The 13222-nt window shown below is 42.8% G+C and overlaps 1 protein-coding gene across 9 annotated transcripts in view; it reads left to right on the top strand.

Annotated features, from left to right (window-relative positions):
- Nucleotides 1-13222, top strand: part of LOC129701809 (rap guanine nucleotide exchange factor 6-like) — a 286480-nt gene that overhangs the window by 192819 nt on the left and 80439 nt on the right. For all 9 annotated transcript variants that reach the window (XM_055643264.1, XM_055643261.1, XM_055643263.1 and 6 more), the window contains one exon: nt 6954-7085. In XM_055643264.1, coding sequence (XP_055499239.1) covers nt 6954-7085 — 132 coding nt within the window. The remainder of the gene's footprint in view (nt 1-6953; nt 7086-13222) is intronic.

The following is a 13222-nucleotide window of genomic DNA, read 5'->3' as shown; positions in this document are numbered from 1 at the left end:
CCGCAGACTCTCTCACCGACCAGGAGGACTCCAGCAGCAGCGGCTCCTAGTCGCCCATCTTTGAGAAGGGTCGGCAGCTGCCCTTCTTAAGCACGATGTTGGTGTTGGAATGAGGGGAGGAGGGTGGAGGTGGAGGGCTGCCGGCCAAACCGGTGGCTGCAGCGCCATCTGCAAGTCCGGGGCCGCCCCGCCAGCCTAGGGCCACCCCGGACGGGGACGGGACACCGGGTAGGGGGCGGGGACGGCCCAACAGCAACTCAACAGCACCCGCAGCGACGGAGAGCCGACCCCAACTACGGACGAAACGCAAGCCTGCACACAATGCAGCACCACTGTTGCCAAGTGTTTTATAGCTAGTGAACCATAACCTGGGCATGTGCAGTCGGAATACCAAACTCGCTTATAGGGAAACTGTTTCAGATTAATGAACTACTATCAGAATTGGCAAATGTTAGAGTTAAGTTTTAAGTTGCAGAAAAATAGTGGGAAAGCAGGACAGATTTAATGACAAAATTGATGAGGGAGCCTGCCCTTGGATTTGAAATCCTGTAGATTCCTTATTGTGCATATTATTGTAAATTGAAATGTACAGTAAAAGGCACACCACAGAGGAGAATGTAATGAATCACATGTATTGTTGCAGTGCTTTGTAAATTATAAATTTCCTGATATTCAAAATGCCTGCGGTTGTGCAAAGATCATATAAACAAGAGACTTCCGATGATTTGTTTAAACAGATTTAACATTGTGTGCACCATTGCTGTCAAACCGTGGTTAACTGAAGGACTATGAAATGCCAGACAATCTCTTTATTTAAATGTTCCAAAAATGTGAGATTGTTATCAAACATGTTATAAAACAATTTTTTGAAACACAGTGCTTGTCTATTTTGAAGTATTTATTACCAGTTTTTATATTTAAATTCCATGTCAGTTGGACTGTTTTGCCTTATACCAGTATTTTTGTTTCAAAATGTCCTTTGTAGTGCATCAAATGTCAAGTAGTCTTGCAAAAGCTGTTTCTAATTTCCATAGTGAGTAGCTGACAAAGGGAAGTGAAACTATCGTGGCACTCTAAGATGTTTTGGATATGACAGCCAGCATTGCCATTTTGAACAGTGAAACTGACAGGAGAGACTGTGTATGAAATGTATTTTTAGCTCCTTTCCAAGGTAGGAAAGCTGGCTGCTAGACAGGTTTTATCAGCATCTCCTAAGCATTGCACAGAAAACAGTATTGGTGTTGCCAAAGTGTTCTCCATTCAGCGTTTCAAATTAGGAGTACTAAGGCACAGAAAAACATTGCACAGCCTTCTTTACCGTACATTTGTTGCTTTAAGGCATTTCCTCCTTCAATTTTTACTTCATTTTCCCCATGCTTGATTATCTTTATTCTTTGTTAAAATACGCTTTTAATATTGTGCCGACCAAAACGCCGCCATTCAATACAAAACTTGGTGAACATTGGTTGGTCATTCTCTTGTAAGACACATCACTTGAGCCCAAATATACCCTTTCCTGAAAATGACATTGGGTAGGAAGGAACTGCAGATGCTAGTTTACACTGAAGGTAGACAAAAAGTGCTGAATTAACTCAGCGGGTCAGGCAGCATCTCTGGAGAAAAGGAATAGGTGACGCTTCAAGTTGAGTCTTCAGACGACCGAAACGTCACCTATTCCTTTTCTCCAGAGATGTTGCCAGACCCGCTGAGTTACTCCAGCACTTTGTGTCTAATTTCATTGGGTATTGTAAGAAGGACTGAAACTCAAGGATGACCTCTCAAGGTCCATGAGGCTTAACTTCTTTACTCTGCCCTTGTAGGAAACAATTAACTAAGTTCAACTATCATGCTCAGTATATCTAGGTCTATATGGTTTAGCTGAACAAAATCACAAAAATACACAAAATCACAAAAATACTGTGGTATTTAACAGAATTCTCCATACTTAAGTTAGAAGGGAGGGGTGTACAATTATAAAACTAAATAGCTGATGTTCAATGCTTAACACAGGAGTGCAGAATGACAGTGTTGTATTGAGACCAGGGTTTGCAGGAAGAAAATTGCTCTGAAGTAAGTAAACCTGTACTTCAGCCACACAAAGTGTAATGCTTTTATCAAACTTGCTCCTTTTTCTCCATCTTTTATAATTTAGTCCATCTTTTTTTGAGATTTGGTCTTGTTTAAACTCTGAGAGTACTCCCACCAGTTTAGTAAAGATGAGACTGGTATTCCTGTCGGCGCACTTGACCTGTATCTCTTCCATAGAATTCTCTGCCACAAAAGGCCAATTCACTGGATGTTTTCAAGAGAGGGTTAGATATAGCTCTTAGGGCTAACAGGTCTCAAGGGATATGGGGAGAAAGCAGGAACAGGGTACTGATCATATTGAATGGCAGTGCTGGCTCAAATGACGACTCTTGCATCTATTTCCTCGCTCCCCAGTAGGTAAATGCACTTTATCCACTTTGTGTCTCCTCTTTCTGCTCTTGGTTTCTCTGCTTATTTTCCACTATGTATTTTTTATTTAGTAGATAGGCATATGAATTATGATCTTTACCAAATTTAAAAAAAAAACAAAATATGTAAAATAGCCGTTTTCTTTGGCATTACAGCATTTTGTATATCCAGATTGTTTGTAGCATTTGTTTGATTACATTTTGAAAAAATTGCCAGCTGTTTAACTGTTCACCTGCATCGTATGTATTGATTCAGTATATCTACACATATCCTGGTGTAGTTTTTCATGGAAGTCTAATTAAATTTGTTGAACACTTGGCTTATTTTAGGTATACGAAGATTTAAACTGCATAAGATTTTACAAGCTTTACCGGAGGTTTAATGGAAGCCACATAGTTGTTTCAAGTCCATCCTTTGGTGTAGCCTGACTGATCTATATACAGTGGCCCGAGAAGTCTACAGGGCATAAGGAAATTACGGTGCCCTCCATAATGTTTGGGACAAAGACCCATGATTTATTTATTTGCCTCTGTACTCCACAATTTGAGATTTGTAATAGAGAAAATCACATGTGGTTAAAGTGCACATGGTCAGATTTTATTAAAGGCCATTTTTATACATTTTAGTTTCACCATGTAGAAATGACAGCTGTGTTTATACACAGTCCCCCAATTTCAGAGCATCATAATGTTTTTGACACATGACTTCACAGGTGTTTGTAATTGCTCAGGTGTGTTTAATTTCCTCCGTAATGCAGGTATAAGAGAGCTCTCAGCACCTAGTCTGTCCTCCAGTCTTTCCATCACCTTTGGAAACTTTTATTGCTGTTCATCAACATGAGGACCAAAGTTCTGCCAGTGAAAGTCAAACAAGCTATTATGAGACAAGAAACAAGAATAAAACTGTTAGCCAAACCTTAGCCTTACCAAAATCAACTGTTTAGAACATTATTAAGAAGAAAGAGAGCAGTGGTGAGCTTACTAATCACAAAGGGACTGGCAGGCCAAGGAAAACCTCCAAAGAGAATTATCTCTATAATAAAGAAAATTCCCCAAACACCTGTCCGGCTGATCAGAAATACTCCTCAGGAGTCAGGTATGGATTTGTCAATGGCCACTGTCCGCAGAAGACTTCATGAACAGAAATACAGAAACTACACTGCAAGATGCAAACCACTGGTTAGCCGCAAAAATAGGATGGCCAGGTTACAGTTTGCCAAGAAGTACTTAAAAGAGCAACCACAGTCTGGAAAAAGGTCTTGTGGACAGATGAGACGAAGATTAACATTTCAGAGTGATGGCAAGAGCAAAGTATGGAGGAGAGAAGGAACTGCCGAAGATCCAAAGCATACCACCTCATCTGTGAAACACGGTGGTGGGGGTGTTGTCGCCTGGGCATGTATGGCTGCTGAAGGTATTGGCTCACTTATCTTCATTGATGATACAACTGGTGAGGTACAGGTGCACAACCTTTTATCCGGTGTTCCAGAAACCGAAAAGCTCCGAAAACCGGCCATTTTTTCCAGATGTCGTCTGCGCACCAAAGCTCGCGTTTGGCGCCAAACCTGACCCAAAACGACCCACGGTCAACCCAGGTCTGTACTACTGTAGCGGCTGCCTCCTCCCTGGAGACCGGGAGACGCTTAAACATCTGTAAATCATTGCTTAAATGTTAGTCAGTTAGTTTGGAGGGCTTTTATGTGAAGTGGGGTGAAGGGGTAAACTTTAATTCTTAGTCCCCTACCTGGTCGGAGAGGCGGGGAGCGGTCAATGCCTTACCGGGTCGCTGTGCAGTAAGCTCCGCAGCGCTGTGGCCGGTGGGGCTGTGGGCGATGCCGGTTGTAGCTCCGACCCCGGCAACTCTACCCCTGGCTGCGAGGCGCTCCAAATCCAGCGCGGCCCGCGGCCGGACGCCCCAGCTCCGCGAATGTCGGGAGTCGGCGGCGGCGTCGCAGCGCTGGGTGCGGTCAATGCCTTACCGGGTCGCCGTGCGGCAAGCTCCGGAGCGCTGTGGCCGCCGACCCAACATTCGCGGAGCGTCGCTGGATTTGGAGCCGCGCAGTCAGGGGTAGAGTTGCCGGGGTCGGAGCTCCAACCGGCGCCGCCCGCGGCTGGACGGAGCCCCCAGCTCCGCGGCTCCAAATCCAGCGACGCTCCGCGAATGTTGGAAGAAGGCGGCCACAGCGCTCCGGAGCTTGCCGCACGGCGACCCGGTAAGGCATTGCCCGCTCCCCGCTGGTATCCCAGCGCTGCGACCAAAGATCCTATAGCGGAGCTCCTCTAGGATCTTTGGCTGCGACGCCGCCGACTCCCGACATTCTCGGAGCTGGGACGTCCGGCCGCGGGCCGCGCTGGATTTGGAGCGCCTCGCAGCCAGGGGTAGAGTTGCCGGGGTCGGAGCTACAACCGGCGCCGCCCGCGGCCGGACGGAGCCCCCAGCTCCGCGAGGTTGGGAGTCGCCGACCAGGTAGGTAGGGGACTAAGAATTAAAGTTTCCCCCTACACCACCACCACCACATAAAATCCCTCCAAACTAACTGACTAACATTTATGCAATGATTCTCCCGGTCTCCGGGGAGGAGGCAGCTGCTCCAGACTTTTCAAGCCGCCCGCGCTACCTACCTAATCTACGCTAAAAATCTTCCATTCTGAAATCCGAAAATGTCCGAAATCCGACAAGTGTCTGGTCCCAAGGCTTTCGGATAAAAGGTTGTGCACCTGTAGTAGCATAATGAATTCTGAAGTGTATAGACACATCCTATCTGCACAAGTTCAAACTAATGCCTCAAACCCATTGGCCGGCGGTTCATTCTACAGCAAGACAATGTTCCCAAACATACTGCTAAAGCAACAAATATGTTTTTCAAAGCTAAAAAATTGTCATTTCTTGAGGGACCAAGTCAACCACCTGATCTGAACCCAATTGAGCATGCCTTTTATATGCTAAAGAGTAAACTGAAGGGGCCTAGCCCCCAAAACAAGCATAAGTTAAAGATGGCTGCAATACAGGCCTGGCAGAGCATCACCAGAGAAGACACCCAGCAACTGGTGATGTCCATGAATCGCAGACTTCAAGCAATCATTGCATGCAAAAGATATGCAACAAAATACTAAATATGACTACTTTCATTTACATGACTTTTCTGTGTCCCACACACTATGATGCCCTGGAATTGGGGAGTGGGGGGGGGGGGGCTTTATGGAAAATAGCCTTTATTAAAATCTGACAATGTGCACTTTAACCACATGTGATTTAGATTTCTATTACAAATCTCAAATTGTGGAGTACAGAGGCAAATAAACGTATGGGTCTTTGTCCCAAACATGATGGAGGACATTGTATGATCTGGAATGCTTGTGCCAAACCTGTTACTTAAATATGAAATTAGTGATATTTGAATCAAAAGAAAATATGATCATTCATAATTCTAGCTCCTCTGGACTATGGAATATTTGCGTAAACATATTCCCAACTTGGCATATGCATCTCATCCGGTTCAATAGAAGGTTTCTGTGATTGTGGCTGTTAATTGTTAAAATGCTTGCTATTCATGAGAGAAGAGTTAAATATTTAAGTTTATCTTTCGCAAACTGGAAATATTGAATCAATGCAATTATACAAATCAAGTGGCGGAAACCCAGTGTTCACTGTTTCCTACTGATGCAGTATCTATTAAAAAATGATTTTGCTTGTGCTCCTTTCATGTTTTGATCCCCATTTAGTTTCACAGCTTGCTGATCTGCAACATCCACCATCCACTTTTTGTTCACTTTCTGCACATTTCCATCTCCATTTCTGCTTAGAAATTGTCTTGCATGAAACATTTCCAGTGCCAGTAATTGGATATGACAACTGTTTAATTGTGGAAAAAGTATGGTCCCTCTCTGGTCACCTATGTTGCCATATCTAGGTCTCCCTCCCATCAGCTACCATTACACTCCGCCATCTTCACCCAAGATATTCTAAACGCTAAAATAATCAGCATAGCAATAAACAGCAAACAATCCACAAAATAACTATCTAGATATTTACAAGTGTCCATTGTTCCTACAATCTGAACAATCCTTTTATAGAAAGGCCTCCTTTGCAAGGCTGATTTACCTATAATCTTGCAAAAATATGCTGCTTCGTTTAGGTCACAATATAAATATATTGGTACTAGTCCATGATGTTTAAATATTTAAGTTATAATATTTCCACAAACTACTTTTGTTTTGTAATGCATACTCTTATTTTAACTATATTCATGGACTATTGTACCTAAGTATCAACACCAGCAGTATTCATTCCATGCATGCAAGATAAGGGCACACTTAGACACTGATTTATTGGCTAATTAATTTTAAATAACATCATGCACGCTCCTGCAAAAACTGAGTTCATTTCGTAGACTATTATAAAGGTCAGCAAGCATTTCTAATGTTCTTTAATTTATGTTTTTGGTTTATTTTGTCAAATTAATGATTTCTTTTCTCCCTTCCTCATAATTTTTACAGCTTCCTGCAGATCTTTCCAAGATGCACCTCACAGATAATCCACATCCACAAGTGACACTTGTCCCTTCCAGCCAGTCTGGGTGCAGTATTGCCAGTGACTCTGGGAGCAGCAGCCTGTCAGATATCTATCAGGTAAAGTTGCAATGAGGAGAAACAGTATAATTATTTTTTAGTAATTATTCACGCCAGCACATGACTTGCAAAATACCTGTGGCATTTAATTTCCAAATTACTTCACAGGTTTGTGCACATGGTAAATAGGACTGAAAACGTTATTCTAAAAAGATTGACCAATGTCCTGGTCTAGGAGATAAAGTTGGTAACGGAAATGACAAAAGGGTGTAGTGAGATGGAAGCGTTTCGGGCAATGCTGCTAGTAGTTTAGGAACATTGGTGTTAAAGAGACTTGGTGAGGTTCAAGAATCCAGAGATGCAAAAATAATATACAAGGGATGAATGATTGAATGGAAAAGGACATGAAGGTAGGGTGGAACAGGTTTGAGGGAATCAAAGAAAGAGGCCAGGATTTAATGACCAGATAGTGAGGATTGGGTGAGGATTAATTGGGATTAATTGTGTCAAATTAGCTTTTCAAGAGGGATGAGGATTAGAACTCATAGAACATTTGCTGATAATGGACATGATCTGACATATTTAAAGAAATTAGTGATGGAATGGAGCATGGAGTCTTTGTGATGGGAAAAAGGAAGGTCAAGAACTTGTCTTCCAGATCACAAACTTCCAGATCACAATCAGTGATCAGAGTTGGAAATGGAAACTGTAATATGAGAATGGAGGGCAATGGTTTTGGTTTCCCTCATGTTGAATAAGAGGAAAAGAGATTTGGCCAAAACAACACACAGGATTGTTATTGCACAGAATACATTTTGGTGGTATTGTGCACATTTGGTTTCCTGTACCTTGTAGATATTCGTCACCTTAGCCAAATACCAATTAAAAAGAACAACTGAGCATTTTTGGGGAAATCTTGTATGATGTCTGCTATTGTTGCTTGACAGAAGTCAACACTAAACACAGTAATAAAGGGAGCTGAATCAGCTAACATGCAAAGGTGGATGCTAAAATTCTGATGCTTAATGACTCTATACCAGTTTTACTTGGAGTAGACAATGTAACAAATTGGTGTTGCATGTTCATAATAATTTCATCATTCCGTTGCTGTTAATCACGATGATGCTTCCTTTCTAAGCGAGTTCGGTATTACAACTGCGCATGCCCAGGTCATAGGTCACAAGCGAAAAACAGTCTCGGCAACAGTGGTGCTGCATTTAGTGCAGGCTTGCGTTTCGTCTGTGGTTGGTGTCGGGCCCGGCTCTCCGTTGCTGCGGGTGCTATTGAGTTGCTGTTGGGCCGTCCCCGCCCCCTCCCCGGTGTCCCGTCCCTGTCCGGCAGTGTCCGGGGTGGCCCTTGGCTAGCGGGGGCGACCCCAGACTTGCAGCCAGTGCTGCAGTCGCTGGCTCCAGCTCGGCTCTGCCTGTCCCACCGGGTTGGCCAGTAGCCCTCCACCTCCACCCCATCTCCCCCAGTCTGATACCGAAATCCTGCTGAAGATGGGCAGCCGCCGGCCCTGCTCGAAGACAGGCAACTCGGTGCCGCTGCTGCTGGAGTCGTCCTGCTCGGAGAGAGTCTGAGGAGGATGGGCTCCTGCCTGCCATGGGCAGGTCGGCCGCCCGTTGGAGTTGCTGGTGCTGTTGGTGGTGCTGGTGGTAGCAGCAGCAACCTCCACCCCCCCTCCCTTGCCCAACCCCAAGCCCAGAGTCCGGGCCAGCTCCATCTCCAGGTCGAGGCTGAAGACCGCCCACAGCGCAGCGCGGCCCAGTCGAACAGGCTGGTGGTCTGGCACAGGCGAGGCCAGGCCGTGGGCGAACTGGCACTTGCCCGCCGTAGTGGCCCATCGGGGCGCGGGTTTCTCTGGAGTTGGAGCGGGGTTGGGCTGTAGTCAGCACTTCTTCTCCACGCTGGCTGTGGGCCTGGGGCCGCTGATGTCACTGGTCTGGGCTGTCTGTCAGTTGGCGTTTCTCTGCGCTGGCTATGGGCCTGGGGACCGGTGTCCCGTCGGTCCGGACTTCTTCAGAGGCCCCCTGGGCGGGGATGGGACACTCGAATGTGTGGGGGGAGGGAGGGAGGGGGGGGGGAGGGAGGGACCAGGGACGGTCCAGTGGCGGTTTTGCGGTGGGGACATGGGTTCAATCCTGGCTGCAGATGAGGCGCAGTTCTGTGTGCGTGCAGCTGCCGAGAGCCAGTCCCGACCCCCCCAACCCCCGGTCAGATTCGATAAATGGAAGCTGAAATGCTAGATCTCTTCAACTCAAACAGTGACAACAGAACTTTTTGCTGCACATTCATTAAGAAACTCCATTGGGCTTCTTTAATAAGTATTGATAAAGGCCTTGGTATGGAGAGGCCAAATCATTGGGTATTTTTTAAGTTGAAATTGATAGGCTCTTGATTAGTAGCGACAGGGAGAAGGCAGGAGAATGTGTTTTGAGATGGAAACGTAGATCAGCCATGAATGAATGATGAAGCAAACTCGATGGGTTGAATGGCCAAATTCTGCTACTATGTCTTGTGTTTTATGATAAACTCTACCATATTCTGATATTCTAATTCTGCAATGTGATACCAGTAGTTTTGTCCTGCACATTCTGTCATCTATTCAGCCATGATGGGCCGATTACCTTGTTTGTTGCACAAACTTTTGATAAGGTACATACTGCATGTATTTCTGTCCAAGGTGATACAAAGCCAACATCCTTACATGGTCTGAAAAAGGGTCTCGACCTGAAACGTTACCCATTCGTTCTCTCCAGAGATTAATGGGTCAGGCAGCATCTCTAAAGAATAAGTGACTATTCCTTCGTAGCCTCCTCCTTTTGCTCTGCAGCATCCTGTAGATAGTGGCATGGCATCTTATGGGGAGGTTATGCAACATGCAGCTGACTGCCTCACATTTTGGGACCTGCGACCAGCCTCTTTCAGTGAGTTCTTGGCAGTGGAACTGTTGCTTGAGCCTGCCGATTACCAGTTCTGCCAGATTCATTTGGCAGCACAGTTCTCCTTGTATGCCCCATATGTGCATGAATTGCAAACTGGAGTCAAGACTCACATGGTTAAAGATGGCCTTTAGTGCTCAATTACAATTTTCCTGGGCATCTGCTATATGAAAGCGGCATTACTGGTGATGGGATATTAGGGATTCAACAATTCATTTGAGAACTTTCAAGGTAAAACTAATAAGATGAATGTATGGAGTTTATTTAAATTTAAAAAGGGGTAACATTTTACTCTGGATAGTACAGATCTAAATACAAGATTAGGTGTAAAAGATGATCTTTCTGCCCTTGTTTTCTTGCAAATTTTAGCAGCATTAATGTAGCCTGGAAGTACTAAACAAAGTTAACAAAACATTTACTGGTAGAAATCAATCAGTGCCTAACTTCCTTAATTGCTGACAGTCGGGCAGGGAATATTTGTCTGCTAATAAATAAATATTCAGCAGCAGTGTAAGGTTAGCTGTGAATTTTTGAGCTCTAATTGCTCACTGCTATTATTACACATTCCAAACCGTCTACACTCTCTACCTGCAGTGGTTGGTTGCTTGCTAATAACCGTATCAATATAAACACAAAGCGTTGCAGATGCTGGTTTACAAAAGTCTCAAAGTGCTGCAGTAACTCAGTGGGTCAGGCAGCATCCCTGGAGAACATGAATAGGTGATGTTTTAGTCACTATCCTTTCAAAGAGTCTTGTCGTAACATCACCAATCGTGTTCTCCAGTGATGCTACCTGACCTGCTGGGTTACTTCACCACAAACTCTTTTTTAATCCTTAACAATATGTTATCCAATGCAACTTTTGCTGCAAACGTGCACTCATCTGAATCAATGAGGCACTAAACAGCAGATGTTATGCAACTGGGTTTTGCAGCCAAATTTTACTCATTTTAAGTTTAATTACTCAGAACATAAATGGTTGGTTCTGATCATTGGAACACTTCTTAATATCAGTCATCCTCTTTTGATGCATTCAAATTTTTCATAGTTACACCCAGAGTCAATCTCCCCCTAACAGTCCCAACCACAGAATGTGTCAAACTTTTTAATGATATCTATTGTACTGTCTTCAGGACATTTATTTACTACTGGGTTTCAGAAGCCCATTTGTTTCGGATTCTAGCATTAAGCAGTGAGTTCAAGATTTCCATTTCTTCAGCCTACAAACTATTGAGGTGTGAAAGAACATCTTTCCATATGACACTTGCAATTTCCATTGTGCAGCTTCTTGTGGTCTTTTTTTTCGTTCTGTTGCAGTATTACTGGTTTAATTGCTTTATGGGGTTTGTTATCTACCAAGAATGCCAAGTGCATGTATTTGATCTACAAAATGATGTGGTTTTTGAATAAAACATGAAACCTTTAAATTTAAATTGTGAGAATCATAATATACAAAAAGAACCAAATATTTAATGTTAATGTAAAATTAATTTTGTATTAGTGTGGACTAAAGAGGACATTGACTTATTTAAAAAAAATAATTGTCTTTGACGTGGCAGTGTGATTACTGAGATTCCTCTGACTAATCTTTAAATGTGCTTGATTTAAAATGTCATGTTGATATTCGATGAAGTAGTGCGTTGCTGGCTTAAATAATCTAAAATGCCACTGTAACCTTTAGAATTATGTCCTGATGATATCACGTTTGCACAGAGCTTTCTGATGTGTAATCATTTATGAGCTACTGAAGCTTATCGAATTTTTTTAAAGTATCTAAGGTAAAGCATTTTTCAGTCCTATATGAAGCTCTTTATGATATTGTTACCTATAGCTAGCCTTGCAGGAAAATAATAATGCGGTGATGCTCGACAGAGCAGATTGCACATTACAAATTGTGACTTGCTCATTAGCAGAATACAATTCTATATATTGGTTGGAGCTTGAGCTCTAGAAGAATAACTAATGAAAATTCTTATTTATTTTGCACTGAGGTTATTTAATTTGTCACCAAACAACTGATGAAAATTGTTCCTTTTATTTAATTGCAAATGAGGTATTGATAGGTTAGACAGTTAGCTTTCTTACATGCTGCTGTGTGAAAGATGCAACTCTTCATATGGGAGGACATTTACTGCACAAACAATTACTCAAATTGGAGTATTGGTCACAATTTGGAACCCCATATAAATTGTTATTTAAACAAATATTGAGAGATGATACTGTCCCAAAAATACCGCATAATGACAAACAATTAATTTGTGTCCCCAAAATTGCTGGAGAAACTCAGCAGGTGCAGCAGCATCTATGGAGCGAAGGAAATAGGTGACGTTTCGGGCCGAAACCCTTCTTCAGAATTTTTAAAAGGTTACATGTTACTGACTGATTTCTATTCAGGTATTGGACGCTTGCATTTCATGCTCTGTTTGTATCACTGGAAAGATGATTGTAAAAGATTTCAATTTATCTCTGTTTCTTGCTGAACATTGAATATTATCAATTATCTAGTCATACTGGATTTCATCCTGGACTCGCATGACTTGCACTAGTCTTTGATGATAATCATTGAAGCTAATGTTAATTGCACCTTTGTCCTGCTTCTCCTCTCTTCTAACTTTCTTCCTTCCCCCCCCACCCCACAATCAGTCTGATAAATGGTCGCAACCCGATACGTCACCTATTCATGTTCTCCAGAGATGCTGCCTGACCTGAGTTACACTAGCACGTCGCACCTTTTTAATTGCGCCTTCATTTATTTGAGCTGAAACTAATTATTAATATGGTTCCCTTGTAAGACTCGTATTCCACCTTGAAGCCATGTCATTCATATTCAGTGTTTTAAAAATCAACAAAAATGTTCAGAAATAAAAGTTATGTTAAAATCCTTATTGAGTCTTAGTTTGGTTCAGCATTCCTGGAAGCTGAAAAGCTAAGAAACAAGACCTTCCACGTTCACTTTGTTTTCTTTAATGCACTAATAATCAGAGCAAAATCTACTCTATGTTCAGAAGTTTTCTTCGGGTTAAATAAAGGAAAGATGTCAATGATGTTAATTCCACTACCTGGTTGATTTTATGTGAAATCTTTATGATGACATGTAGTTAAGATTAAATATAGCATCTGTTTGTAACATACTAATTTGTTTTCAATAATGTAGCCAAAAGATTATTGTATCATCAGGTGTTACAAATTGAATTGCTAAGTCAATTTAATGTTGTTATTTCTGAGGTTCAACAATGGCCTCCTGAAGATACTAAT

The sequence above is a fragment of the Leucoraja erinacea genome, chromosome 11 (genome assembly GCF_028641065.1).
Source record: "Leucoraja erinacea ecotype New England chromosome 11, Leri_hhj_1, whole genome shotgun sequence".
In the NCBI taxonomy this organism is placed as follows: domain Eukaryota; kingdom Metazoa; phylum Chordata; class Chondrichthyes; order Rajiformes; family Rajidae; genus Leucoraja; species Leucoraja erinaceus.
Note: the sequence above shows the minus strand (reverse complement) of the source record. Positions and strands in the feature narration are given on the sequence as shown.